The sequence below is a fragment of the Equus caballus genome, chromosome 29 (genome assembly GCF_041296265.1).
Source record: "Equus caballus isolate H_3958 breed thoroughbred chromosome 29, TB-T2T, whole genome shotgun sequence".
Classification (NCBI taxonomy): Eukaryota; Metazoa; Chordata; class Mammalia; order Perissodactyla; family Equidae; genus Equus; species Equus caballus.
The window spans coordinates 23418247-23444042 of NC_091712.1; the positions used below are offsets into that span (position 1 = coordinate 23418247).

The following is a 25796-nucleotide window of genomic DNA, read 5'->3' on the forward strand; positions in this document are numbered from 1 at the left end:
AGTTGTTTAGAGGAAAGGCTTGAGGAGTTTCCTCTTAAAGATGGAACGAAGACGTGGGTAAATCACCAGGGTGAAATGCCAGGGATTATTTGTAGCGGACGGTTTCTGTCTCATGCATCAGGGCGCCGGGTTACAGGGCCCCGGCAGCATCGTGCCATGTGGCCGGTTCCCACTCCGGCAGCCCAGCCTCGGGATGGCTGCCTGAGCTTTGGGTCCCTCCAGGGACTGGCATGGGCTGACCAGCATGGAAGTGGGCCCGGGTCTCCTCTCCTGTGTAATGACAAAGACTCCCGCTTTGACCAACTAGTCAGGCTCATTTGAGCCCTCTCGTACACTAGGCCCTGACCTTGGTCTGCTCAGCCCAGTTTCAGTAAAGAATCCTGCTAGGTCAGTTAGCAAGAATGCCCCCATTCTTGATATCTGATAAGCTTTTCATTCCCCACCCTTCATAGCTAAGTCCTTGGCCTGCCTTTTGCAAGAGTCCCCCTGCCCTGGATATGCTGTATTCAGAGCTGAGTCCAGTTTCTCTCCCCCACTGCAATAGTCTTATAAAAAGTCTTCTTGCTCCTGGTGAATAATTTCTTTAACATTTACTGAGGCCAAAATCCTCCAAATTTTCCATTGATTTTTGGGAGGATTCTTGGATTTTTCCATCTTTCCCCATTACCTAAGTATTCAGACAACTCACACAAGAGGAAGTACATATAGTTTTTAAAACCCAAGCTTACAATTTTACCTTGTTAGTAAACAAAAATAAATTAAAAACAATAACAATCCACGACAAATAAATAAAAATAATAGAAACCAATGTTTACAGATAATGGATGATACTCTTACATATTTGTGGTGGCCTATACATCAGTGGACTCTTTCTGACAAGAAATTAGGCCATGTGTTAAACAAAAAAACAACAATAAGAACATTTTAACGGATTAAAAATGCTTTGGGGAGTAATTTAACAAATAATTTATGCAAAATTTTTGTAATCTGAAAGAAGAAAAGGCCCAAATGAGGTAAGTTAACAAAATGTAACATTAGTTTTGTTGTATAATCATGAGAAGGAACAATTATAATTTATTTATAATTTAGTCATAATTATAAAACATCCAAGGGCTTTATGATAAAATTAATAACGGGGAGAGCCAAATTAGGCCAGATAGAAACGTAATGAGGTAGATAATTTTATCCGTCAGAAATTCTCCATGGGAACTTTGGGAGAAAAGCTATCTTTGTGAGAGCAGAGCTGCCTCTCCGAGGGCCCCTCCCTCTCTGGGCACTTGCTGCTTGACCCTCCAGGGGCTCTAGACAGGCCTCACAGAGCTGGCAGGTGGGGAAGGAGGCGAAAAATTTAGCAGATTGAGAGAGAGGGTTTCAGTGAGTGGAGTTTTAGAACGGCTTTGGGGAATGAAAACCTGGGAGGAGAATGTTACAGTGGTTAAATGACCCATGTTCATGTGCCTTGACATGCCAGTCAAGACGGCGATTCCTTTTCAAATTAATTTTAGTTACTGGACGAGGCATCACTGAATGTGGCTCTGAGAGACATTAGGCTGCAAGAAAAATAATGTCTTTGGACATTATTTTAAGATCAGAATAAGGGACCTGGCTTGTAATTGGCTGGCAATTTAGTAGACTGAGTTTTCTGACAGTTATTTTATGTTATTATTGACACACTCATGCTTAGATCCCATAGTTTAGTTGGTTAAATATACAGTCTAATAATTTCAATTTTAACAAAATGTGGTTTCACCTTATGATCTAATATCCCCCTGGGAGCTCATGAAAGCGAGCATTTTCTTTCTGCAGCATATGAAAAGCTCTTACTTTAAATGCAGGCCTCTTATTCTCCCAGCTGGGAGTGTGAAGTGTCATAAAGTCAGAGGAATGCGGAAGCTGGGAATCTAAATGTTACCTTATTGGGCATTGTGCTATACCCGAACGCAGAACACAGTCTCCCTGCTATGGTCATAGTTAAAAATAGTGAGAATCTAGGGGCACCTGAGGATTTGTTCTTCGAATTTTAAAATTTTCCAAGACTCTTAAGAACTGAGAGATTGGTCCTGCTGGCCAGCACGTGCCCAGGCGGGTGGCCCCACACTGATCTGAGGGCAGCCAGCCCGCACAGCTCTGTTAGTGCCTTACCTGAAAGACCGAGCTTATCCACTGGAGCATCGCCCTTTGGCTGTGGGCCTGAGGCTGGTGGCATCTCCAGGTTTGGAATTGACTTCATGATATTGGCCTGAGCTTCTTCCAGGAGCTTCTCAAACTCTTTCCCATTATAGTGGTCCAGATTTTGCCTTTTCTCTTCCCATTTCCTTTCTGCTTTCTGAAGGACAATCGTAAGTGAAGAAAATTTAAAAACCAGAAGGAAAAGGTAATTCAGAGTTTAGAGATTTCATGTTGGGGTGAGAGGAGGTAGAACATACTTAAAGTCTTGGTAAAATGATGCTCCGGTTTCCATGCCAAAGGACACCACTGCACATCAGAAGAATCTGACCCTTGTGCTGTCTGCTCCATCTTCTATAGCTAAAGGGGCTGCCATTTAAGCCCAAGTGAATTCATTCACAGAGAAGCAGGCTCAGAAACCCAAATTCATTCATTAAATTGTTACTGAGCACTTACTCCATACTTCTACCAATACTAACAAAAAGGGACACAGAGAAATGATTTCAAAGCAAACAAAACCATAACCAAGTTTTTGTTTTCTAAACTGAGTTTTCAATGTGGAGGAGATATTCAAACAAACAGAAACAGAACCCCAAACACTCACTAGGAACAAAGAATCCTAGGTCTTAGTTCCACTTTCGTCAAAGAATCGCCATATGGCCTCCGGGTCAAATTTTCTTACTTATAAAATGGAGGGTTATTTAGATGACCTCTAAGCTCCATTAAGTTTTACAATAGGGAGAAATACACAAAAGGTATTTTTAAATACCTGTACATTTTTTAAGAGAACATTTTCCTGTGATTTTGCGATGGCACAGGAATCATTCCAGGAGGGTGGGGTGGAAATTAGCACCAGGGTTGGTGGAACCCCATAAGGTAAGAACATAATATAAGAACTGGAAAAGACCCAGAGGACCACAGAATCAAGACATTTTACACAGGAGAACACTGGGGCCCAGTGAGATGAAGGATTTGCCCAAGATTCACTCTCTATGAATAAGAGCCACCACTGTCACCATCCTTTTATTTTTAGTGCGTGGAGTGGATTCTGACTCTGCAGCAAGGCAGAACCCTGCCTGGTCTTTCTGCTCCATCCTCTCACCTTCCGGCGCTCTATTAGACATGCTCTGCTGCTGTTCACAGGGTTTTCGTGGCCAATTTCTTTGGAAGTGGGTGGCCAGGTCCTTCTTCCTAGTCTGTCTTAGTCTGGAAGCTCCACAGAAACCTGTCCACCCTGGGTGACCCTGCTGGTATTTGAATACTGGTGGCAGAGCTTTCAGCATCCTGTGGTTCCCTGACCAGGAAAGGAACCGGGGCCACGGAGGTGAGAGCACCGAATCTTAACCACTGGTGTTATCATCCTTACTCTCCTTTATTTGTTCTTCCTAGCGTTTATTATCACCTGACATACACTTGTTCTCTGTCTGTCCCTACAAGTGGCTAAGTTTCTCGAAGGCACAGACTTTGCCTCTTCTGTTCACTGCCAACCTCTGAGCCTCTGAGGGCTTGGGCAGAGTGGGGCTCAGTGATATTTGTTGAGTGAGTGAAGCTCACCCCATTTGTCAGTGGCGGAGGTGGCAGGAAGGCCCCGGCCTTCTTAGTGTGGATCAGGTCATCTTCAGAGATGACTCATAAGTCCCCCGTTAAAACTTAAAACACACACAAAAATGATAACTATGCCCAGTGGGTTCTCAATAGATATTTGTTAATTAAAGAGTCATCCTACTGACATCCTTTAAATATGGAGATGGTTAAAGTGGCAGATGACTAATTATCCGAGGAAATGTAATTTCAGTTTTCTCCCCTACCCCACTAAGCATGATATAATAGAATCATCATCTGTCAATCACATTTCCACACCCTCCTGTGGTATGCATTTTGTAAATAGCTGACTTGGATTGGGGGCACAGCACTGACTCTGGAACAGAGAGAAGCTACCTAGTGTTCAGAGACGCAGTAGCTGTGACTGTGGCCTTAGCAGTTTTAAGAGGTCATCTCCTGTTGACACCTCAGTTATCCACTGCTGACTTGCAAGAGAGGCAGGCATGGTTAGGACCAGGTTGCTGGGGATGGGGTGCCGTGGGGTCGGAGCAAGGAGAGGGCTAGGGGAGCAAATGTATTATCTGAGCATTGATACCAGCTCTTGATTAAACAGATATTTAAAAACAGCGTGTTTTCTCTCTATGTCGTGACCTCAAAACCTCGCTTTCTCTTTCCATTTTGACTGCCTCCTCCTTTCACACTGAGATTACCGTGAGAACTTCCCATGCAGCTCCCTTAAATCTAGACCTACCACTTGAATCAATTCTGTACTATCTTGTTTCCAGATTAATTTCCTGAAGATGCCATTTTTACTCACTGGTCCAAGCTGCAGCATCTCTCAGATGCCTACACAATAAACTTTAGACTTCTTGGACTGGCTTTCAAGCTCTCCCAAATCAGGTGCCAGCTTATTTTGCCAGCCTTATCTCCTCTCTCTTGTTCCAGTTACACAGGTTCCTCATGGTCCCAGCCTTTGCTCCAGCATTCCTCTACCCCAGAATGCCCTCACCTCTCTTCTCTGCTGACCCAGATTCTACTTATTTTTCAAGATTGGTGGCAAATCCTCCCCAGGCCTGCATTCACCAGTGGTGTGCTTGAGCCAATGCGCACGGACTCAGAAGAGCTGATTGTCACATTTCTTCCAGTGCACGTTTAATGAAGTCACGTTGTAACTCAAAATCGGCCGCAGTGGGAATCTTCCATGGAAATTGGCAAATGCTACAAATTAGGGCTTTTCCCACCAGAGAGCCAGTGGTTAAACTCTTACCAGCACACCACTGTCTCACCTTCCTAAAGGTTAGGTGTCTCGCCCTTCTCTGAAATCTGATGACCTTTCTCTTCATCTGGCTATTGAAACCCATTTGTAGTTTAAAAAAAGACATTATCTGTCTATCTATCTTTGGTAACACTGTATCTTTGACACTTACATGAATTATCTCTACAACCAGACTGTAATCTCTTTGAGGGAAAGGATCATGAGTTACACTCCTTTATGGGTTTACAAAAAATGGAAATAGGACTCTACCTCAATAGACACCGCCCTGTTCTTGGCGCTCACACTGTGGATTTCCTCAATGAACAAGCTCTGCATGGTGGAACCATTCACGGGCGTCTGTGGGGACTGAGGAGCCTGTGCCGACTGCAGAGCAGAGGTCCCCTCCTGTGTGACAGCTGGAGAGCTGGCCAGGTAAGGGCCAGTGCCCCCAGGCAAGTGCTGGGCAGGGTTCAGCAGGGCCGAGGAGAGCTGGCAGGTCTGGATGACCACGGGAGAGCTCTGTGCATGGTGAACTGTCAAGGGCATCACCTCTGACTTCATGTCGCCTGGGACTCCTGCGCCGTGGAGGGGCTGGCCTGAGGTGTGGAGTGCCTCCTCCTGGTTCTTCAGGACTTCTGCGGCGGTGGCCTTTTCCATAGCGACATACTGTGCGGCCTGGGCTGCATCTGTTCCTTTCAAGAGCCCATCGGTGACGTGTCTGGGAGAAACCATGCACAGCAGCATTAAATTTTAAAATAGGTAACTTTCATTTTATTATTATGGTATACTTGGATGCTGTGTCATCCCAAAGCCAGGCAAGATTTTGTTGCAAAATTAAAACATTCTAAAACCCAAAATAGAAGCTCAGGGTTGAGGGTTTCCATAGCAACTTCCTAAAGGCCTTGAATTGCCTCCTAGTTATCTCTGGCAGCTGCTGACTCAGTCCTTCCCTCAGGAGATAGGCTGTCTTCCCTTTCCACTAGCACGGTTGTGCCCAGACTGGCGAGGTTCTGTCACTGTTTGGGTGGTGGTGGCATGATTGAACACAGGAGTCTAACAATACTTGCTCTACCTGAGCCTGGCCTGGACAGCTCTTGAGATGCTCAGCTCTAACCCCAAAAGCTTCCTAAACAGTCCACACTCTGCCTCTCTCATTGCCAAACACCCTGGGAGGGTAGTTTATATTCTAGTTGCTTCTGCTTGCTCTTCCTGTAGCTTAGCCTGGTGTGATCTGGCTTCCCCACCTGGACTCAACTGAGCCGTTCTGCAAGGTCAGCAGTGACTCCTAATCTAACAGCTGGGCTAATCCTCATCCTCCTCTGAGTTATGGAGTCATCTGATGCTATTTGTTGATCTCCACCCATGGCGCAGTGGAAAAGACATAGCCTTTGGTGTTTGTGTCTGAATATCAGTTCTACTATGTTCTAGCTGTGGAATGTCAGGAACTTCACCTTTTTGAGCCTCAGATACTTTTCTGTAGAATGTGATAATGATGACAGTGATGATGACAATGCCTTCCAATGCTGTGCTGAGGGGCTGTTGTTAGGATCAATGTGGTTATATGTAAGACAATGTCAAAGATGGTACCTGACGCATAATTTTTAATTAGTCCCTCATTCCCTTCTTATTAAAATGCTCTCTTTTTTCTTTTTGATTGCAAAAAGACATTGCATTCTATGACTCTCCTCTGCTACTCGCTTCTCTGTTTCTTTTGCTGCTTACTTTACCCACCTGTCCCTTCAATCCCCAAGGATGCCAAGGCTCTGTTCCCTCCTCCCTCCTCATTCTATCATGCCATCTCTTCCATCTTCAATAATCATCTTCATGAAGGCGACTTCCAGTTCTAAATCTTTCTCCCTCCCTCCTGACCTCCCTCCAAGCTAGGCAGGGACCCCACTCTAAATCCCTCTTGATCTTCAGTCCACATTTCTAAGTGCCCATTGAGTTTCTCTATTTGAATATCCTTCCAGCAACTCAAATTCAACAGCTACCAAACCACTTCAGCATCTCCCCAAGCTGCTAAGTTGCTCTGAACTCTGACTGTCACCTGCTTTATCTTCTCGCCATGGCAGGACAGTCCTGCAAAGACCACATCTGATTGGGTACAGGAAAAAAATTATACCTGTCCTTGGGGGTGTGCATATTCCTACCTTCCTCCTTATGCTTCCACAGTGCCAAGTTCAGCACATTATACCCAAAAGATACCCAGAAAAAATTAATAATATAAAGGCTTGTGATGGGCAGCCTGATGGCAGCTAAAATTTCCTTTATTTTTATTTTCAAAGTTACTTAACTGGGTTTATCTATCATTCTCACCACTGAACATTTATGGGACAAAAAGACCTCTAACAATGAAAACACACAATCCCATCTTGTTTTTAGAACTTGCATTCCCTGGAGATAAGACAAATACTGAGCTTCATCACTCTGTGCTGGCTCTAAGAATGTCTTTCCGCTGTTTTCCAGGGAAGAGGCGGGAATGGGGCAGTACTCCCTGCCGGCCCGCTATCTGTTTCCACTTGAGAAGGGTGGTGTGTTTTAGGCTCTGTGGCTGGGTTACTTTGTTTAGGTAGGAGCTTAACGAAGAATTCTTTTAACAGGTTTCTATCCTGCTGGAAGAAAAAGTTCACTCCGCCTATTTAAAATGAGTGAACCCATGAGAAAATGTAATTCAGGTACAATTTTTTCCTGTATCCAGTCAGATGTGATCTCTGCAGGAGGAGGCCATTGTTGGGTTAATTCAGACTTCCTTTGGCATCCTGGAACTGTCGCAAGTGATTATACGGCTGCTTTGTAGTGTCATCCTAGCAAAAGAGGCTCTTTCTCGAGGTCATTCCTTACTAGGAGAATTTCACTTGCTCCTTATGGTTAATAATGCATCTAAAAGTCAACTGCACATTTAATATATTTCTCTTACAAATTTGACCAAATGATTCTAGTTAGGGATTAAAATAAGAAAGTTTCCTATATGTTGCTTCTGTCTGTGACTTGTTCTCAAATCTGGCCCAAGATTTTAAGGATAACATCTCTGCAATTGCCTAGTTCTAGTAAAACACTGAATGCTCAGGGACTGCCACTGCCAGGAAGTAGTTTATTTGGGGTAGTTGTGTCTATTTCTCATGTGAGAGGGGAAGTTTTAAAAGGGCAAGGGTCCTATTTGTCATATTTACTATTGTAATCTTAACAACCAACACCAGGGCTGGAAGAGAGCGAATGCCCAAACGTTACTGCCTGCCTGGCTGTGAGATCCAAACCACAGCAGCTCAGGAGTCAGACTTTCGGTTCACATTCCAGCCCCTTCTCTGACCTGCAGAAAACCTCCTCAAACCTCAGGTTCTACCTATAAAATGGAAGTAACGATGCTTACCCTCTAGGGTTTTTAATTAGGACCAGATGAGCTAAAAAATATAAAATGGCTTCATTCAGCACCTGATACATAGACAGTGCTCATAGATGTAAACTCTTGTTATGATTATGTTGAGAAGAAAGAGCTCTAATTGTCCCCTGAAGACACAATATATGATGGTATGAGATGTCATGTACAGAGGTGCTTCTGGCAACACAAATCCTGCATGTGTGTATGTCAGCACTTTTTATGTGGGTATGGAGTTCTGGAATTTTCTTTCTGATGACAGTCATGGATGAGTCAGAGATTTCTTTTAGTTTTTCCTCCACTGTGACCCTCTTTTACTAGCAGGTGCGTCTTTGGTAAGAGTGATTGGCCTATGCCACTCCGGCGGGTTCATTTCTCTTTTCTACATGGGACCAACAACCTCTCAGATACTCTTTAAGTAGATAATTCAAGAAAGACTTTATTTCTACTCATTTTGTTCTTCTTTTTTTTTTTTTCATGGTATGCTTTTTGGTGAGGAAGATCGACCCTGAGCTAACATCTGTTGCCAATCTTCCTCTTTTTTTTCTCCCCAAAGTCCCAGTACATAGTTGTAGATCCTAGCTGTAAGTCCTTCTAGTTCTTTTATGTGGGATGCCACCACAGCACAGCTTGATGAGCTGTGTGTAGGTCTGCGCTCAGGATCTGAACCGGTGAACCCTGGGCTGCTGAAGCAGAGCGTGCGAACTTAACTGCTATGCCAGTGGGCCAGCCCCTCTATTCATTCTCTTCTAACGAAGTCCTCTATGCCCCTGAAGTGAAAGAGGCTAATAAAATATTCTGATCCATTCTTCAACTTCAAAATGTTATTAAAAAGAATCTCCTTCAAATGATTTTTTTTAAAAAATGTTTACTGTGTTTACTTATTTTAAGCCCTAGGATGTGCCCAGCACAGCAAGCCTGTGCTGAAGAATGAAGACCTCAAGCCATATTGCAGTAGAATGTCCCAGGTGGGAAGGAGAAATGGTTTCTCCTCAGAACACTGGAAATAAGACATGACTCGTCGCAACAATGGAGACAGGTCCCAGGAGCACGGAGGAAGCCTGAGAGTCCACAACCTGGCCCCCAACCTGGCCAGCACGTGCTCCCACCCCTCGTGCCCCTCGGGAAGCCGCTCACCTCCGCAGCATGGTCAGGGTGTCGGTCATGCCCCGCACTCTCTGCAGGAGACTGTCCAGCCGGTGAGGCTCTTCCTTCAGAAACCGCACGGCCTCCACTTCTATGCGCAGGATGGCCCGCATCTTGTTTTGTAAGGTTGGAAATTCTCCTGTGGGCCGAGAGCAGCTGGTGAGTTGTGGGAGAAAAAGCCAGAAGAGCAAGCCCCCATCCTGCATCCCAGCCGTGGAGAGGGTTGAGAAGTGTGGGCTTCAGCAGCCACAGTGCGGTTCACGCGTGATCACGAGGCAGACAAGTTCAGAGGCAACTGGGTTCAAAGTGACCTTGGGCAAGGGCAGAGCTCTAGGCCTTACTTCCTGCCTGCGTCTTTGGCATAAGGTCAACCATCCCTTAGGGTTCTTTTTAATGAATTTGGCACAGGCTCAAATAAGAGCCCAGAGAACAGAAACTGTTACTGGCATCATTTGGTCCCAAATCTTACAGCACTCACCGCAACATATGCAAGAAGACAAGGGCGTCTGCCTGTTCTGTTCAGTGGTGTATCCCCAGTGTCTAGAAGGGTGCCTGACACATGCACGTGTTTGATGAATACATGCAGGTATGTGCGAATAAATCCTTCACTATTTAACAGATTTTTCAACACCCCAGGAAACACTTCTCCCTTCGAGCAGGACACTCACCTTTCAGGGTAGCGACAGCTTCGCCCACTTGTCGCAGGAGAAAAGCCCCATCTTCCACGTCTTTTAGAGTAACCACTCGGCCAGCCGATGCGGAGTCCTTCTTCAAATCTTCAACGAAGTCTTCCAGCTCACTGCGGGAGCGAGCAGACCAGTGGATGGGAGTGAACACTGAGGTCCTCAAAAAGGATGGCTGTTGTAGCAAAGGGCTTGCCGGCCTCCCGCTGCGTACTGTGTCCCAGCCCCTGCCCCCCTTGCCTTCTACTCAGATGACAGGAGCACATCCTAGAACAGTAGCTTGGTTTGGCTTGAAATATTTGGAGGTGTAAGGCAAGGGCGAGGAAGTTTTCCCAGGGCCTGTTCATGGGGAGGCCCAGGTTGGCCAGAGGGAAGACAGTGGCGGGCTGACAAAGGACCCACGCTGCATTTTCAGTGGTGCGGATGCCAACTAAGGGAGGGGCGCACGCACTTTGTGACACGACAGAGGAGAAAGAGAAAGAGCGTGCGTGCTGTAGTGGAGTAGAACGAGGAGCCTGGACTGCTTTATATCAGGCTTCTCAACCTTGGAACTTGACGTTCTGGGCTGGACAATTCTTTCTCGTAGGGGCCTGTCCTGTGTATTGTACGGTGTTTAGCAGAACCTTTGCTCTCCACGCACTAGATGCCAGTCGCCAGCTTGTGACAAACAAGAATGTCTCCAGACATTGGTAAATGTCCCTGGGGGAGAGGAGGGGAGCAAACCTGCCCCTGACCAAGAACCTCTGGTTTACAGTGATTGTCCCAGCAATAAGGATTGACTTTCCTCTCTAAGCTACAAAGAGCAAAATGATCACAGATCTGATTTCTCGGGTATGTGTGTGTGTGGTATTCTCTCTCACACACACACACATACACACATCTCTTAGGGTACTGCCAGTCCCAATAGAACTAAATTAAGATCTTTCACTTCAAAAAACCAACCAAATAAACCAACCAACAACAACATCCTATCTCCTGGGCATGTTAATAACCCCATCCTAAACACACGTTTATATCTTCTCAGTTTGCCCGCAAATCAGACAACAGAAAACCTGTCTTAAAGAAACAGGGAAAGAACTTTGAGAGATGAAGACCAGTAGGTGGCAGTAAGTGACCAGCTAGTCCACCTGCGGGAGCTGTGTGTGCAGAGCAGGCAGTGGGAAGAGGAAAGGAGGCACAGCGTCTCTGCAAAAAGACGGCCCACCAAGACCCTCCTACTAGGTGGGCAAGCAGATGGAGCTATGGATGGCATGGCAGCTGCAGGAGATTCAGGCAGGACATTGCACATGTTCAATAAAGACCACGAGGTGAACAACAAATTCATCCACCTTCACGAAGTGGGATGGAGTTTTTGGTGCTATCTTTCATCCTGTTACGGAAAATGGACCAAAATTGCCTATGACCCCTTCAGATGAAATGATGCAGCTTCAGGACCAAAAGGGAAAGCCTCATCTGCTCACTGTCCACATCTGCAAACTACAGAAGGGCACCCGGTGTTATGTGACCCTGCCCACAGGAAACTTCCTACAGCTGGCACATCCCTGAGGCGAGAGAATGTGTGCCATCCCTCTGAAGAGCACTAAGTATAGTAACTCTGTATGGAAAAGTTCTCTTCCATTTCATCACCGAACAGAATTCCTTTAATGTGTAGACTGGACACATTGTCCAATCCTCCTAAGCTTTGATGGAAAAGCTAAGACCCAAATTTATCATGGTTCCATTAACAACCCACAAGCCTGCCAGGTTGCAATTAACACTGCAAGGAGCTGTCATCTGACCCAAAGTCAGTCTGCCTAAAATTCTATTTTAATCTCTTCTACACAGTGTGCCTCCTGGATTTCATAACCCTGCATACAGGAAACCCTTAAATGTCACAGCTTTTCCTTTATTGATTGTGGAACGTACACAAATGTGTACTGATATTATTGTACACAACAATGTCACTTCTATTTATATGTTTATGATATCTATTATAGATGAAGCATTCAGATAAAATTGGTTCATTCAAGATGTAAAAGAGACCATGGAACTAAAATGACTACTAAGAATAAATTTTCAATATTATAGTAATCAATATGACTTTTGAGATGTGAACTCTGCTCAAAAAAATGTCAGATGTTCACAGATGCTATGGTTTACAGGTAAATCCACTCTATTTGTTGAAGTTGTTTTTCATTCTACCTTAGTTAAAAAGAAAGCATTAATTTGTTGAAATCTAGCTCATCTGACTGTTATAAGAAGCCCAACTATCATTTCCATGTAGAAACCCACCAAAGAGAAATTATCTTCGTCCAATTTCTTTCCATAGTTCTAGACCCAAATTTCATTCCTCTGCCATCTGAATGGCTCACCAGCAACTTATCAGGATCCCCAAGGGAACTTAATTTCCAGTGTGTGTGTATGGAAGGAGAGAGGCAGGGCGAGGAGAATGGGGAGGACCAAGAGAGGAGGAAGGGCAGGGGGAGGCCAAATGGGAGGAGGAAGGGAGATAGCATTGTTTTCCTAATGTACCTGAGTTGAAATTTCCCCGCTGTCTTTGGTAACCCACTCTTTTTTTTTCTTTTTTTTGGGTGAAGACAGTTGGCCCTGAGCTAACATCTGTTGCCAATCTTCCTCTTTCTGCTTGAGGAAGATTGTCACTGAGCTAACACCTCTGCCGATCTTCCTCTATTTTGTGTGTGGGATGCCGCCAAAAGCATGGCTTGATGAGTGGTGTGTAAGCCTGCGCCTGGGATCTGAACTGGCGAACCCCAGGCCGCCAAAGCAAAGCGTGCGAACTTAACCACTACACCACTGGGCTCTTTCTCACCACTCTGATCCATCCGATCAGTCCATTTTGCATTTGATTTCTTTCCCCATTCCAATTTCCACTGCTTGAGTCAGGCCTTACTGGCTTTTGTCTGGACCATGATAGTTCTTTCCAATACGGTTTCCCTGACGCCAATCTTGCCCCCTCAATCAGTCCCTCACGGGATCGCTGGAGGGACCAACCTGAAACACAGCTCTGACTCCTCTAATTCCTTGATCCAAAAACTTCAGTGACCTCCTCATGAGGACGGGCAGTGACTCACAAAGGGGAAGGTGCTTCAGAATCTCCCCTGTCCCTTTGCAAAATGCACATTCCCAAGCTCCCTCCAGAGAAATTCTGAATCTGGGGCTGGACCCAGGAACTTTCATGAAAAGCCAGAAATCCAGATTTCTGTTGCATGATCTTGCCATCTCAGTTAACACAGGCCAGACAGATAGCAAGCAGGCATGGAGGACGCGAGTATGGTCTAAGATATGGGCAGGGACGACGCAAACGGAAATGGTGAGACCCAAATACGAGACAGGATTAGTATCTTGTACACAACTCTCCCGCCAAACTCAACTACCCCCAGTTCTCCACGGATGTCCTGTGGCTTCTGGGTCCTGAGACTTGTTCCTCTGCCTGGGACATCGCCCACTCTAGCCTCCACCGATGAAATCCCACCTGTCTTCGAGGCCATTTCAGTTCAGTTTAACAAACCATTTGTGAGACCCTACTGTGCGCATGGCACTGTGCTTGGCCTGGGGGCATATGAAGAAGAACTTATTTCAGGTTGTTTTCCAGATCCCTGGGGCCAGAAGCAAACTCTCCTTTGTGTAGGATCAACTGGCTCCTCAGCTAACCAATAGTCACAACTTTTAAAGGAAGGAAATGTACTTTTTCATAATTTAATTGGAAAATTTATAAAAATATTATTAAAAGGCTATCTATTTTTAAAGAAGTTTTCAAGAAGAATCTTCAGACCTAGTTTTAGACAACTCGGGCTGTCACAAAAACATTTCAGACAAATAATAGCCTTATTACCTCATGGTGGGTGATTAGCTGTCTATAAATCCATGAACTAAACAAAATTTTAGAAGCTATTTTGAGATGTCAGTGAACAGTGGTCAAATGTAATTTTTTAGGAAAATAATAAATATATTTTTTCCTCTAGACTGCTACTGAAAGGCACATTCTAATTTTAATCAGACACATTAGGTTGGCATCTGAAGTGACATAAACTACAGCTCAAAATCAAATAGGTGATAGAAAACAACACTTTCCATCATGGAAATTTCTGGTGATTCTGGTCATGAGAAGAATTTGAAGGTTGGTCCCTTACAATCCCAGTTTGGAAGCTTTGAGCTTTCCAAGAAACGAGAGAAATACCAACACTAGAAGAACCCACAAAAATTAGCATTCATTATACTGAAAGGTGAAATAGTTCTATGATAAACCTTCGTTGCATAAAAAAACATACATTAACATAAAAGATTGCCTGCCCCACGGGCTGGGAAGTAATAAAACCCTGCTCACTTCAATAGTGGGACTTGATAGATGCTTTCCATAAGAACCTCATATAAGATTAGTAACATTCAAGGAAGCATCTTTCATCCTGGATCGGACATCCTTTGTATTTAAATTCTTCTTTCGTGATTTTAACTACAGTTGAATAATAGGATGGTAATTTTAGTGCTGCATTATTTTGGCTACTCGTTTTAGTTTATTGAGATTAAATGCAGACTTCCCATTTACCACTAGATTTTGCCATTTGCTCCTTTTAATTTTATGTTACTGAGCCCTACAGAAGAACATGGTGCACCTGAGGATTGCTGAATTTTTTGGGCCTGGATGGAAGGGCGCTAAGTGTATGCGGATACCCAGAACCAGCAGAACGTGAACTTGTACATAGTGGGTGCTCAATAAAGGGTGGGGGGCCATCACTGAGGAAGGGCCTCCTAATTGGCAAAGACAGGCTACCTTTTTAGGTGAAACAGCTAATATGCCGCAAGTGACCGGCACTCACCATAGCTTCTTGACGATCTTCTCCTCTTCGCGCAGGTATTTTTGTCTCTCTTGCTCCACCAGGACGCGCTGTCGTTGCACAGGATCCTCCAGTCTCTTCATCGTTTCTATCACTTTGCCACTGATTTCCAGCTCAGCCTTCTTCATCATCGCCCTCAGCAGCTCCTGGTTTTGCAGCTGTTGGAACAGAAGAAATCAACCTCAGCTGGCTCTGCCTGACTGACATCGTGGCAACCGCACGCCTGGCAGTCTTCAGCAGTGGGTTTGGATAAATGGCCCTGCAGCTGAGGATTTCTTCATTTCAATGAGAAAGGGAAGGGAGCAAAAACTGTATATCATACTCAGCCAACATCTGAGTTTTAGCAGCCAGCTGACAACCAGACTTTCATGTCTGTGTCTGCAAAAAATTGGATCCTTTCTATACTCTGGTCAGAGCATCATGGACAATGGGCATAAACCCTCGCTGACACGTTTTTATCGGGAGCAGCCAACAGCACCGGCTTTGAAGCCAAGCAGACTTTGGATCAAACCCTAAACGCTCTCCCTGCTACTGTGAGACTGGCACATTACTTCGACTCTCTTGGTCTCCATTATCTTATCTCCAAGGATGAGCAGTCACTTCCCCGTGCAGGGCTAGTCTGAACATTAAATGAGATACTGCTTGGTATAGAAGAGGCACTCAACAAATGTTCATTTGGCTATGGACTACTTCAGCATATCGCTTAAAAAAGAGTCTGTGTCCCTCGTGTTTATATGGGTCCATGTACCAAATATTGTGTAATCCCAGTACTTCATGTTGACGGTGGCAACAATAATGATTTCAGATGAGCCCAAGGTGTGTGGCAATTTACTAATTTCCTTGGAGTATACGTAGGCTGCCTGCATGTGTAAGACCACAATTTCCATATAATTTTTCATATAGTTTCCAGAGCACTCTTGTTTCTCACCCCGGAGAGTATAGGATATGCGAATTTGCATTAAGGCTTCAGAAGAATCTAGTCAAACACTTGCAAGGGAAGGTGTTTACTATTTCCCTGGGGTAGGATAATTTTCTGACAGCACACACATCATGTGAATTCATTCCATCAGCCTCCAAAACAGTAATTATGTTATACCTATTATATTATACCTAAGGTTCCCCTGAAATTCCAATTAGCTGTTATTGTTTCCTTTGTTTTCTGGTTTCGTGGTCTTTTCTACAACTACTGTAGATCAGCTCATAGGAGTGATGTCTCAGTCAACTGCCCATTATCTGTGCAAATTGGGGGGAAATGCCATCTGACCACGTGACCACCCGCTTGAAACCTCACCATGGCTTCCATTTTCTCTGAATAAAGATAAAACATTTCAACACAAGCCACCAGCAGAGCCACCATCACCACCACATTCCAACAACAGCATGGCACCATGATCAACTGACCATCCGGAGAGACCCTGCCTGGGTTCGATTCCTAGTTTTACCACTTAATAGCTGGGTGACTGTGGGCAAGTTATTAATCTCTCTGTGTCTATCCATAAGAAGGGGTAGTCATAGCTCATATCCCATAGGCTGGTAACGGAGAGTCAGTGAGGCAAGAAAGGGCTTACGATAGTGCCTGGCACAAACCTGGCTCCCAGTACATACCAGCTATTGTTATCAGGGAGCATAACCCTCGGGGTGGGACCTGCGGTTTTGTCTGGGAGGAAACCAAATAAAAATGTGCCACTCTTGGGTTACCTCCTCTGTATGACTCATGATCACGCTCTCTCACTGCTTTGGCTAATGATGTCTTTTTATTGTGGTCTTAAAAACAGCCAGTCAGTATATGGCTGAAAGGCACCACGTTTGGAGACAGTCCACAGAGGTCAACTTCCTCCTATGTTCTCTGCAGCGGCAGCTCTGCCCACAAGGTGCGGGGGGGTCTGGTCCTTTCCCACTTCCCAGCCTCCTTGCACTGGGATGCAGCCATATTCCCTGCTCAGGCCACATGAACATCTTCTCAGTTCTGACTGACCGAGATCCTTTCTGCCACAGGGACTTTGCATATGGTATTCCCTCCACCTGGTAAATTTCAGCTCTCCACAGATCTCCAGGACACAGTGCCTGACACATAGCAGGCCTTCATTTAATGTCTTGAATGCATGAATTAAGCAGTAATGTTGCTAACAACAGACAATGGAGAATCCAAAATTCTTTCCTAGATGGTAGAAATATGGGGAGACCCATGGGCTCAGATATGCCCTGGGGTCAGCGCTAATGCGCTTACTTGCTCTGTCTGCAGTTGTTGTTAAATATACACAGTGACACTACCTGATACCAAATGGTACACACAAATTCCATGCCATGCGTCAAATACCACAGAGCTATTTCCTTTAGGGGGGCAGAAAGGCGATGGGTGATAATGGGTATGTGAGGGACAAATAAGGAGATGATTAAGGGTGTCTAAAAGTGACTGACACCTGGGTCCACTTCCAAGAGTCTGATTTAATTGGTCTGAGGTGCAGCCTAGGCGCTGGGAATTTTTTAAACTCCTCAGATGATTCTAATGTGCCACCAAAGATGAGCATCACGGTCTAAGAAAAGGGCTCTTGAATGGATAGATGATGTCACTGTGCCAAGAGCTGTGTGGCACAGCTCTCTGCAGCCAGCCCTTTTGCACAAATTTCACAGACGAGCTCCAATAAGGTTATGGTCCAGTTAGCAGTGGATATCAACAGTGTCTATCAAGCTGGAAATTGTGTTGTTGGAATATTTAAAATCCTCAAAATTGAAGCTTGCGAGCTGGGAAAGGGAAGCCATGAGAGGTTAAGTGACTTGGTCAGAGTCCCTCGGCAACTGCAGGGCAGAAGCAGGATGAGAATTGGTCTTTTTAATTCAATCCAGTCATTTCTCAACCACCATCTGCTAGATAGAGAGTGCCAGAGAGCACGGCAGGGAGCACGTCTGTTCTATTTCCAGCCACAGGCACAGTTGCTGGCACACAGTAGGTGCCCGACACACATTTGCTGTATGAATGACTCCATATATCGTTTCTGAGAAGCCTACGGACATGTCAGAAGAACACAACTGCATGTAATACGCAATTTATTCAACTGGGAACATGGTCAGATCACATTCAAATTATTCCGCTCAAAGAGGAGGGGAGGGAGGGTCTTGTTTGGAGTTCTAGGCTGTACGATCCCCCTTCCCAGAAGGAGGGGCTTACCAGAGACAGCTGGAGGGACTAAAGAGAGAATTTTCCATAGCACACTGGCTGGCACGTGAGCAACAATGAGTTAATCGTGGAGGAATAAACATGGGCATAGTTTTCTTTCTACTTCCCTCTGGTCCCTCACCCTCCCTGCCTGGTGGTCTTGCCACTGTCTCCAGCACTTCATCCTAACAGTGCATAAAAATGATGCTGAAGGCAGGATGTAGGTCAACATCTCTCTCTAAATGCTTCAAATAAATTAGTCATCAGCACATCCAATCATTGCCTTTATTTTTGCTTAGCAGTGATACCTACATTTCAATTGTGGACTTAAAAAAAAAGCTCTATTAAGGTATAGTTTATAAACAATAAAATATACCCATTTTAAGTGCACAGGTCAATGAGTTTTGACAAATGTATACACCAATGTAACCACCACTAAAAAGATAGACTATATCTATCTATCTATCTATCTATCTATCTATCTATCTGTCTATATATCTATCTTTGGTGAGAAGATTGGCCCTGAGCTAACATCTGTTGCCAATCTTCCTCTTTTTGCTTGAGTAAGATTGTACTGAGCTAACATCTGTGCCAATCATTCTCTATTTTGTATGTGGGATGCCGCCACAGCATGGCTTGATGAGTGATGTGTAGGTCTGCAACTGAGGACCAAACCTGTGAACCCTAGGGTGCCAAAGTGGAGTGCACAAACTTAACCACTACACGACCAGACCAGCCCCTAGACAACAATTTTTATCGCCCTAGAAAATTTCTTTCTGACTCTTTGCAATCAATCTTCCAACCTCTAGCCCAAGGAAACTACCAATCTGTTTTCTGTCTCTATAAATTAGTTCTTCCTGTTCTAGAATGTCATATAAGTGAAATTATACAATATGTAATCTTTTGTGTCTGGCATCTTTCCTTCAGGATATTGTTTTTGAGATTCAGCCATGTTGTTGAGTCTTGAGTTCATTCTTTTTAACGCTGAATGGTATTCCATTGCATGGATAAATCCATGTATGATTAAGTACATTGTATGTAATGAAATTTTTATATTTTTACACACTGACTTGATTATGGTGATCTTGCTTAAATTCACTTACTTCTGGTAGCATTATTTTGTAGATTCTTTTTGGTTTTATATGTACACAATCATGTCATTTGTGAGTAAAGCCAATTACACTTTTTCTTTCCCATCTGTATGGCTTTTACCTCTTTTTTGAGCTAACACACTTGCTAGGATCTTCAGTACAGTGCTAAATGGAAGCGAGAGCTGGCTTCTTCAGTCTTGTTCCCAACCTTACAGGGAATGTGTGTAGTGTTTCCTCATTAACTATAATGTTTTCTGTGGGTTTTTCAGACATCCTTTATCAGGTTAAGGAAGTCTCTTCTACTCCTAGAGTGCTAAATGTTTTTATCAGTTGTATTAAATTTTGTCACTTTTTTTCTGTAGTTTTTGAAACAATATGATTTTCTCCTTTATTCTGCTAATAAGGTCAAATATATTGGTTTTTAAAAAATTTTTATTAAAGCAATCTTGCATTCATTCCTGGCATAATACCCAGGAAAAGGTATTATCCTTTTCATATATTGCTGGATTCAATTGCTACTATTTTGTTAAGGATTTGTTACATATATTTTCATGAGGGATATTGGTTTGTGGTTTTCTTTTCTTATAGTATCTTTGACTGGTTTTGCTCTCAGAGTAGAGCTGGCTTCAGAAAATGAGTTGGGAAGTGTCCTCTATTTTCTGAAGGAGTTTTTTCCTTTCAATACTTTAAAGATGTCATTCTAGGGGCTGGCCCCATGGCCGAGTAGTTAAGTTCACGTGCTCTGCTTTGGTGGCCCAAGGTTTCGCTGGTTTGAATCCTGGGCACGGACATGGCACCACCCATCAGGCCATGCTGAGGTGGCATCCCATGTATCACAACTAGAAGGACCCACAACTAAAATATATACAACTGTGTGCTGGGGGGCTTTGGGGAGAAAAAAGGAAAAATAAAATCTTAAAAAAAAAAAAAAAGATACCATTCCATTGTCTCCTGACTTAACTTTTGTCTTTGATGAGAAGTCAGTGATAATTCTTACTTATGTTTCCCTGCATGCAATGTATCTTTTTGCCCCTTTGGCAGCTTTTAAGATTTTTCTATTTATTCCTGATTTTCAGCAATTTGATTACAATGTGCTTTGGTGTAGTTTTATTTGTGCTTACTATTCTAAGGCTTTATTGAGCTTTTTTGGTATGTGGATTTACACCTTTCCTTAAACATGGAAAACTTTCAGCCATTATTCCTTCTAACATTCTTCTCATCTTCTTTACCACTTAATATTGTTCCACAATTCACTAAGATTCAGTTGGTTTTCTTCAGGTTTTTTTCGCTCTGTACTTTAGTTTGGGCAGTTTCTATTGCTATGTTTTCAAATTGGTTGATATTTTGTTTCAGCACTGATTAATCTTCTATTAAGTCCATTCAGATATTGTGTTTTTCAGCTCCTGAAAGTTCTCTTTAGATATTTTTTATAGCTTCCATTTCTTGTCTCATTGTGTTCATGTTTGCCTTTAAATCCTTGAGAATAATTATAATAGCTGTTTTAAAGTCCTTGCTGCTGATCTCATTATTCCTATCATTTCTGGTTGGTTTCCACTGGATTTTTCTTAAGCCTACGGGTCACATTTCTCAGCATCATCACATGTCTAGTAATTTTTGACTGGATGCTGGACATGGTGTTCAGGATTTTGTTGTTTTCCTTTACAGCTGTTGGACTTTCTCTGGCAGAGAGTTCAACTACTTGTGAATTATTTTTGTTCTTTAGAGACTTGTTTTTAACCTTAGTTAGGGTGAATCTAGGGTAGTTTTTACTCTGGGGCTAGTTTAGTCCTAAGACTGAAACATGGTCCTTCTCTAATCTCTACTGAATGACTCAATTGATCAATAAAACCTCTTTACTCTTGCTTGTCAAAACATGAGCATCTCGGGGCTGGCCCCATGGCCGAGTGGTTAAGTTCACGTGCTCCGCTGCAGGCGGCCCAGTGTTTCGTTGGTGTGAATCCTGGGCGCGGACATGGCACTGCTCATCAAACCACGCTGAGGCAGCGTCCCACATGCCACAACTAGAAGAACCCACAACGAAGAATATACAACTATGTACCGGGGGCTTTGGGGAGAAAAAGGAAAAGAATAAAATCTTTAAAAAAAAAAAAAAAAAAAACCATGAGCATCTCCCAGCCCTGTGTGAGCTCTGGTAATTTTTTAGCTTATAGCCTCCCACTTTGTTTTTGCCTGGCTTAGCGGTCTTTCAACTACATGTGGTTGGCTTAGTATTCTATAACAGACTCACAGATTTATATAGTTCTTCCTCCACGGAGCTTCCTCTTACTTGGTACTCCACAAATCATAGCTGCTTCAGCTCTCTACACTTTGATCTTATCCCCTCAACTCAGTAAGACTGTCAGTGCTCTGCTTAGGCAGCCCTTTCTGCATCATGATCTGAAAAGACCCCCCCACGCAGAAAGCTGAGTCACATGTAGGTTTCACCTCCTTTGTTTCCATTCTCCTTAAGATCACCATCCTGTGTTGCCTGTTGTTGGATGTCTGAAAAGAGTTGTTTCATACATTTATTTACTTTTCAGTTTTCTTGCTGTCAACAGTGGGAAGGCAAGTACAGTTGTAGTTACACCCTTATTGCTGGAAACATAAGTTTATTGAAAATTCCATACTTGATATTTTTATAAAAATACTTCAATAGAAATATATTCTTGGCCACAAAAATGTAATTGGATCCAATAAGTAATTCATATCAACTTCATCAAGTAACTAGGAAACTACCTAAACCTATTTCTACCCACCTCAAAATGAACATATACCTCACATACTCAATCTTGATTTCTTACATAAAATCTAAGACTATTGGTCTTGCCAATGGTGCATAGTATAACTGAACTGATTTTGCTGTCAAGTCGTGACATTGAACAGTGGTTGTTCAACAAATCATGAAGTTTTATAATGGAATCCAGACCCCAGAATAACTCCTGACCACCTGGATAAGTTTGCTGGGCTGTAAGGAACAAGGGAAAGCATGTCTGGCCACAACTACATGCTATCCAGGAGAAGTCTCCCCAACTTAGACAACCTCTGTGTGAAGGTTCAACTAGGACTTGAGACATTTGATGGCTGTCTACCTGCCAAACCCTGTACTACTTCCATTTATTATTTCTGCCCGGTAGGGGAAAACAGGTCTGCTCAGCATCGCCAACCTTCAGTGTGCTTTTCTCATTCCCAAGACCATTATTTTGGATGTAAGAAGATTAATGAGACTCCGGCACATTTCTATGAGGCACTTTCTTATAAAAAGACACCTTAAGATAACTGTACTGAATTACATCATTTCAAATACAAGGACTCTGTGTACTGCTATATTTCTCTTTAATAATGATGTTTTGCCTCCTCACTAATCTTAAACATGGAACACTAAGTTCAGAATAATCCCATTTTTTATTTATCAGGACTTGGAATAGGGAGATAAGGGACCAAGAAAAAAATATGTGGGAATTAGAGAAGTAGGATATACCCACTCTCTCTTTAGGCCAAGTCTTATCTGGCCCCTACAGAACTTGAACCATCTTCTCCCTCCCCTCAACCCACAGAAAAGGGCGGAACTGTAGTCTTGTCTGTGGATGTGGGATTACCTTGATAAAGTCCAAGTACAACGGCATTTTGGAAAAAAGATGCAGCTCATCGTTTAGAAAAAGTAGGCTTTTTCTAAATCATACCAGAAAAGGTAATAAACAAAGATAATCATCTTTTGAAGGGAACATTTGTTAGGTACAAGACTTCACCTGCCTCCTTTTGCATTGTTGCCAGCTAATTGCAGACCCAGCTGCTACATGGGAATGGGAACATGACAACATAAAACTTCCGTATAGCTCTTGTCTCAATTGTTACTAAGTAGAGAACACATCTGATTAACTACTGGGAATGAGGCGCACTGTTTGAAGTTATTGGGTGTGTCTTTCTCAAAGGTGGTGGACACCCCATTTGTTTCTGCTTCACCCTTTGTGATAGCTGACTGAGAGCTCAACATTTCCAGGAGGCATCTCAATGGACGGGGCATTCAAAATACCTGAGAGCAGTAGTTTTTACCCTGAAACATTCTAGAATCACCACTGCCTAGCCTCTGGTCCACACCAATGAAGTCAGACTCTGGCAATGCTTCTCAGGTATCAATACTTTCGTTAAAGGTCTCAGGTGATTCTCATGGGCAGCCAGGATTAAGAAGCATTCTCTTAGACTGATAATTCATGCGAAATTGGAGAGCAGGAAATTACATGAACAGAGTTTCAATGGTTTTCTTGATCTTCTGCCTAGGCTCCTCTGGCCTCCTGCGACATTCTTTTTGCCCCCTTTAAATCTACCCACTCCACTGTGTCTGCATCAGATTTCCATTCCTGAGAATAACCCATCAATTCTGAAAATGAAATGCTCAAATAGGATATGCTCTACAGTCTAGGATTTTCCAATGATTTAATTATCTAATTACTGGAGCCGGCTGCCAAGCACAAAAGATTTCATTCAGTTTCACTATTTTATAACACAGTTCAAAGAATATTTGAATTTCTAATTCAATTTTTGTTCTTTTGAGACCATTCTACAGGGTTTTGTATATCTCTCATGATAGCTCCATGAGGACTCATAATCTCTTTGGGCTTGTTCTTCACTTTTGGTGTATAATACATATGCTGAAGGAGAAGTGATGCTGAGATGGCTTAATTCTTCTAAGCTGGTTTTGTCCTAAATAGATTCCCCTGACTGAAAGGTGGAGGCTGGGGGGGATGGAAGCTGACGGGGACCAGAGAATACGCAGACTGAGGTAGCAACAACTGCAGCCAGTTTAGGAAAGAAAATGTGTATCTTTCCCTCCGTGTCTGCTCTTTAGAACTGCACAAACTTCTAAGCTCAAGAGCACAGCTGCTCATTGTTCTTTACACCCCGCCAGCCAGGAAAGCTGAGCAGTTCTGGGGCAATGAAGGAACTTGTGTGGTTAAGACAGCATTCCCAGACCTTGACCGAAGAGCCTCTTTGTTTGCGAAGCTATGATTCGGTAACCGAGCTGCCACAGTTCAAGGGTTACAAGGAGTGGCAAGTAGTGGGAGACCCCTCCCAGCCAGCCAGAGGAGCAAACGATGCCAGCCACCAACAGGGTGACGCCACAGCCACAGACGTACAGCCTGGGTATCAAATTCACCATGCTTCAGCGGAAGAATGGTGTTTATGTTACAGCAATTCCATCCCTGCCCCCAAACCAACAACGCTCACTTTTGAAAGCAGTAGGTGCTACCATACAAACCATATATTTACGATTTTTTCTCTTGTGAGGGTCCAAAGGGGATCGCACAATTTCCAAATGGCCAGTAGGTGGCACTAAAAGGCAGCAGCCGTGTGAGAAGGGGCTAACTCTCCATAAATGCCAGGCAAGAACCTGGGAGCCAACCGTCCCTCTCTGGCCTACACATGTGTCCTTTGGCCTGCAGAGTACTAAATAATTGTTTTTTAATTACTTTACAACATTTTTAGAATGAATACAGATATTTCAGATAAAATCTGTATTTCCAGATTCTCCTAAAATATTGAAACATCTGGAAACGCTGGACTTCAATTCTATCAGGCTAAGAGCTGCGTGGAGCTGAGTGGTGATTACCCTTTAGAGGTGCAAACGTGTCATTGTCCCTCCTCCACTTCACTTGTTAAGTTACTACCTGGACACTGTGGGCATTGGACTTGTCACACCTGTACACACCCTCCGCCTAACCTGAACACTTCATTTCATTGCAAAGTGTCTTTAAAATTGCAAAGCAAGGACAGGTGAATGCAAGGGGGGGGGGGGACTTTGCAGATAACCTGCTTCAGAAGAGGATTTACATGAATTTGCATGGGGTGTCCAAGGTGTCTGGGACGTCGTCTTTGGAGACCTGAGCACTGAGCAGTGTGACCCATCCCATTAGCTCTCAGGATCCGTGACAGGGCCTCAGGGCGGGTCTCCCAGCCTAGCTGCTCTCTGTTTGTTCTCTGGCAGGTAAAGAGCGAGGGGAAATCATCTTCTTAGCTTTAATGAGATGGTGAAAAATGTAGGGCTCAGGCCCTCTGCGAGTTAAAGGGAGAGAAACTGTGGTTTGAAGCCCTTTCCTTATTGGACGTCACCAGCTCAGGAGGTTGCATCCCACTGGCTCCTGAGGACACCACACCTGTGTGGCTGCTCTAGGCTCCTGGGTGGGTTTGCCTTTCACCAACGTTTGGACTATGAGCTTCTAGTCTAAGCCAGCACTACATGCTCAATGCCCAATCTCCCACCAAAGGCAGGGAGGTTTGGGGCTGATACCCGAAGCAGACGTATGACCTCGTACAGATACACAGCACCAGCTCCTCAGTACCAGAACCAGAAGGTACGTTATTCTGCTTCGCCAGATTTATAGGATTTGTTTACCAAGATTTTGACACAAAGGGTCATTTTCGCCTCCCCTTTGAGTCCCATATAGCTCACATATTCCTTAACAATGGAAAAGGGTAAGGAAACTATTATGCAACACACTCTCCAAATAAAACACAGACGTTTTTCTCAATAAATCATCCCCGGTGGCTGCTTTTTCTTT

At 43.8% G+C, this 25796-nt stretch overlaps 1 protein-coding gene across 50 annotated transcripts in view; it reads right to left on the reverse strand.

Annotated features, from left to right (window-relative positions):
• Positions 1-25796, reverse strand: part of KIAA1217 — a 711513-nt gene that overhangs the window by 14063 nt on the left and 671654 nt on the right. For all 50 annotated transcript variants that reach the window (XM_070254925.1, XM_070254899.1, XM_070254896.1 and 47 more), the window contains 5 exons: positions 14980-15155; positions 10151-10281; positions 9474-9621; positions 5234-5681; positions 2143-2326 (listed from right to left, as the gene is read on the reverse strand). In XM_070254925.1, coding sequence (XP_070111026.1) covers positions 2143-2326; positions 5234-5681; positions 9474-9621; positions 10151-10281; positions 14980-15155 — 1087 coding nt within the window. The remainder of the gene's footprint in view (positions 1-2142; positions 2327-5233; positions 5682-9473; positions 9622-10150; positions 10282-14979; positions 15156-25796) is intronic.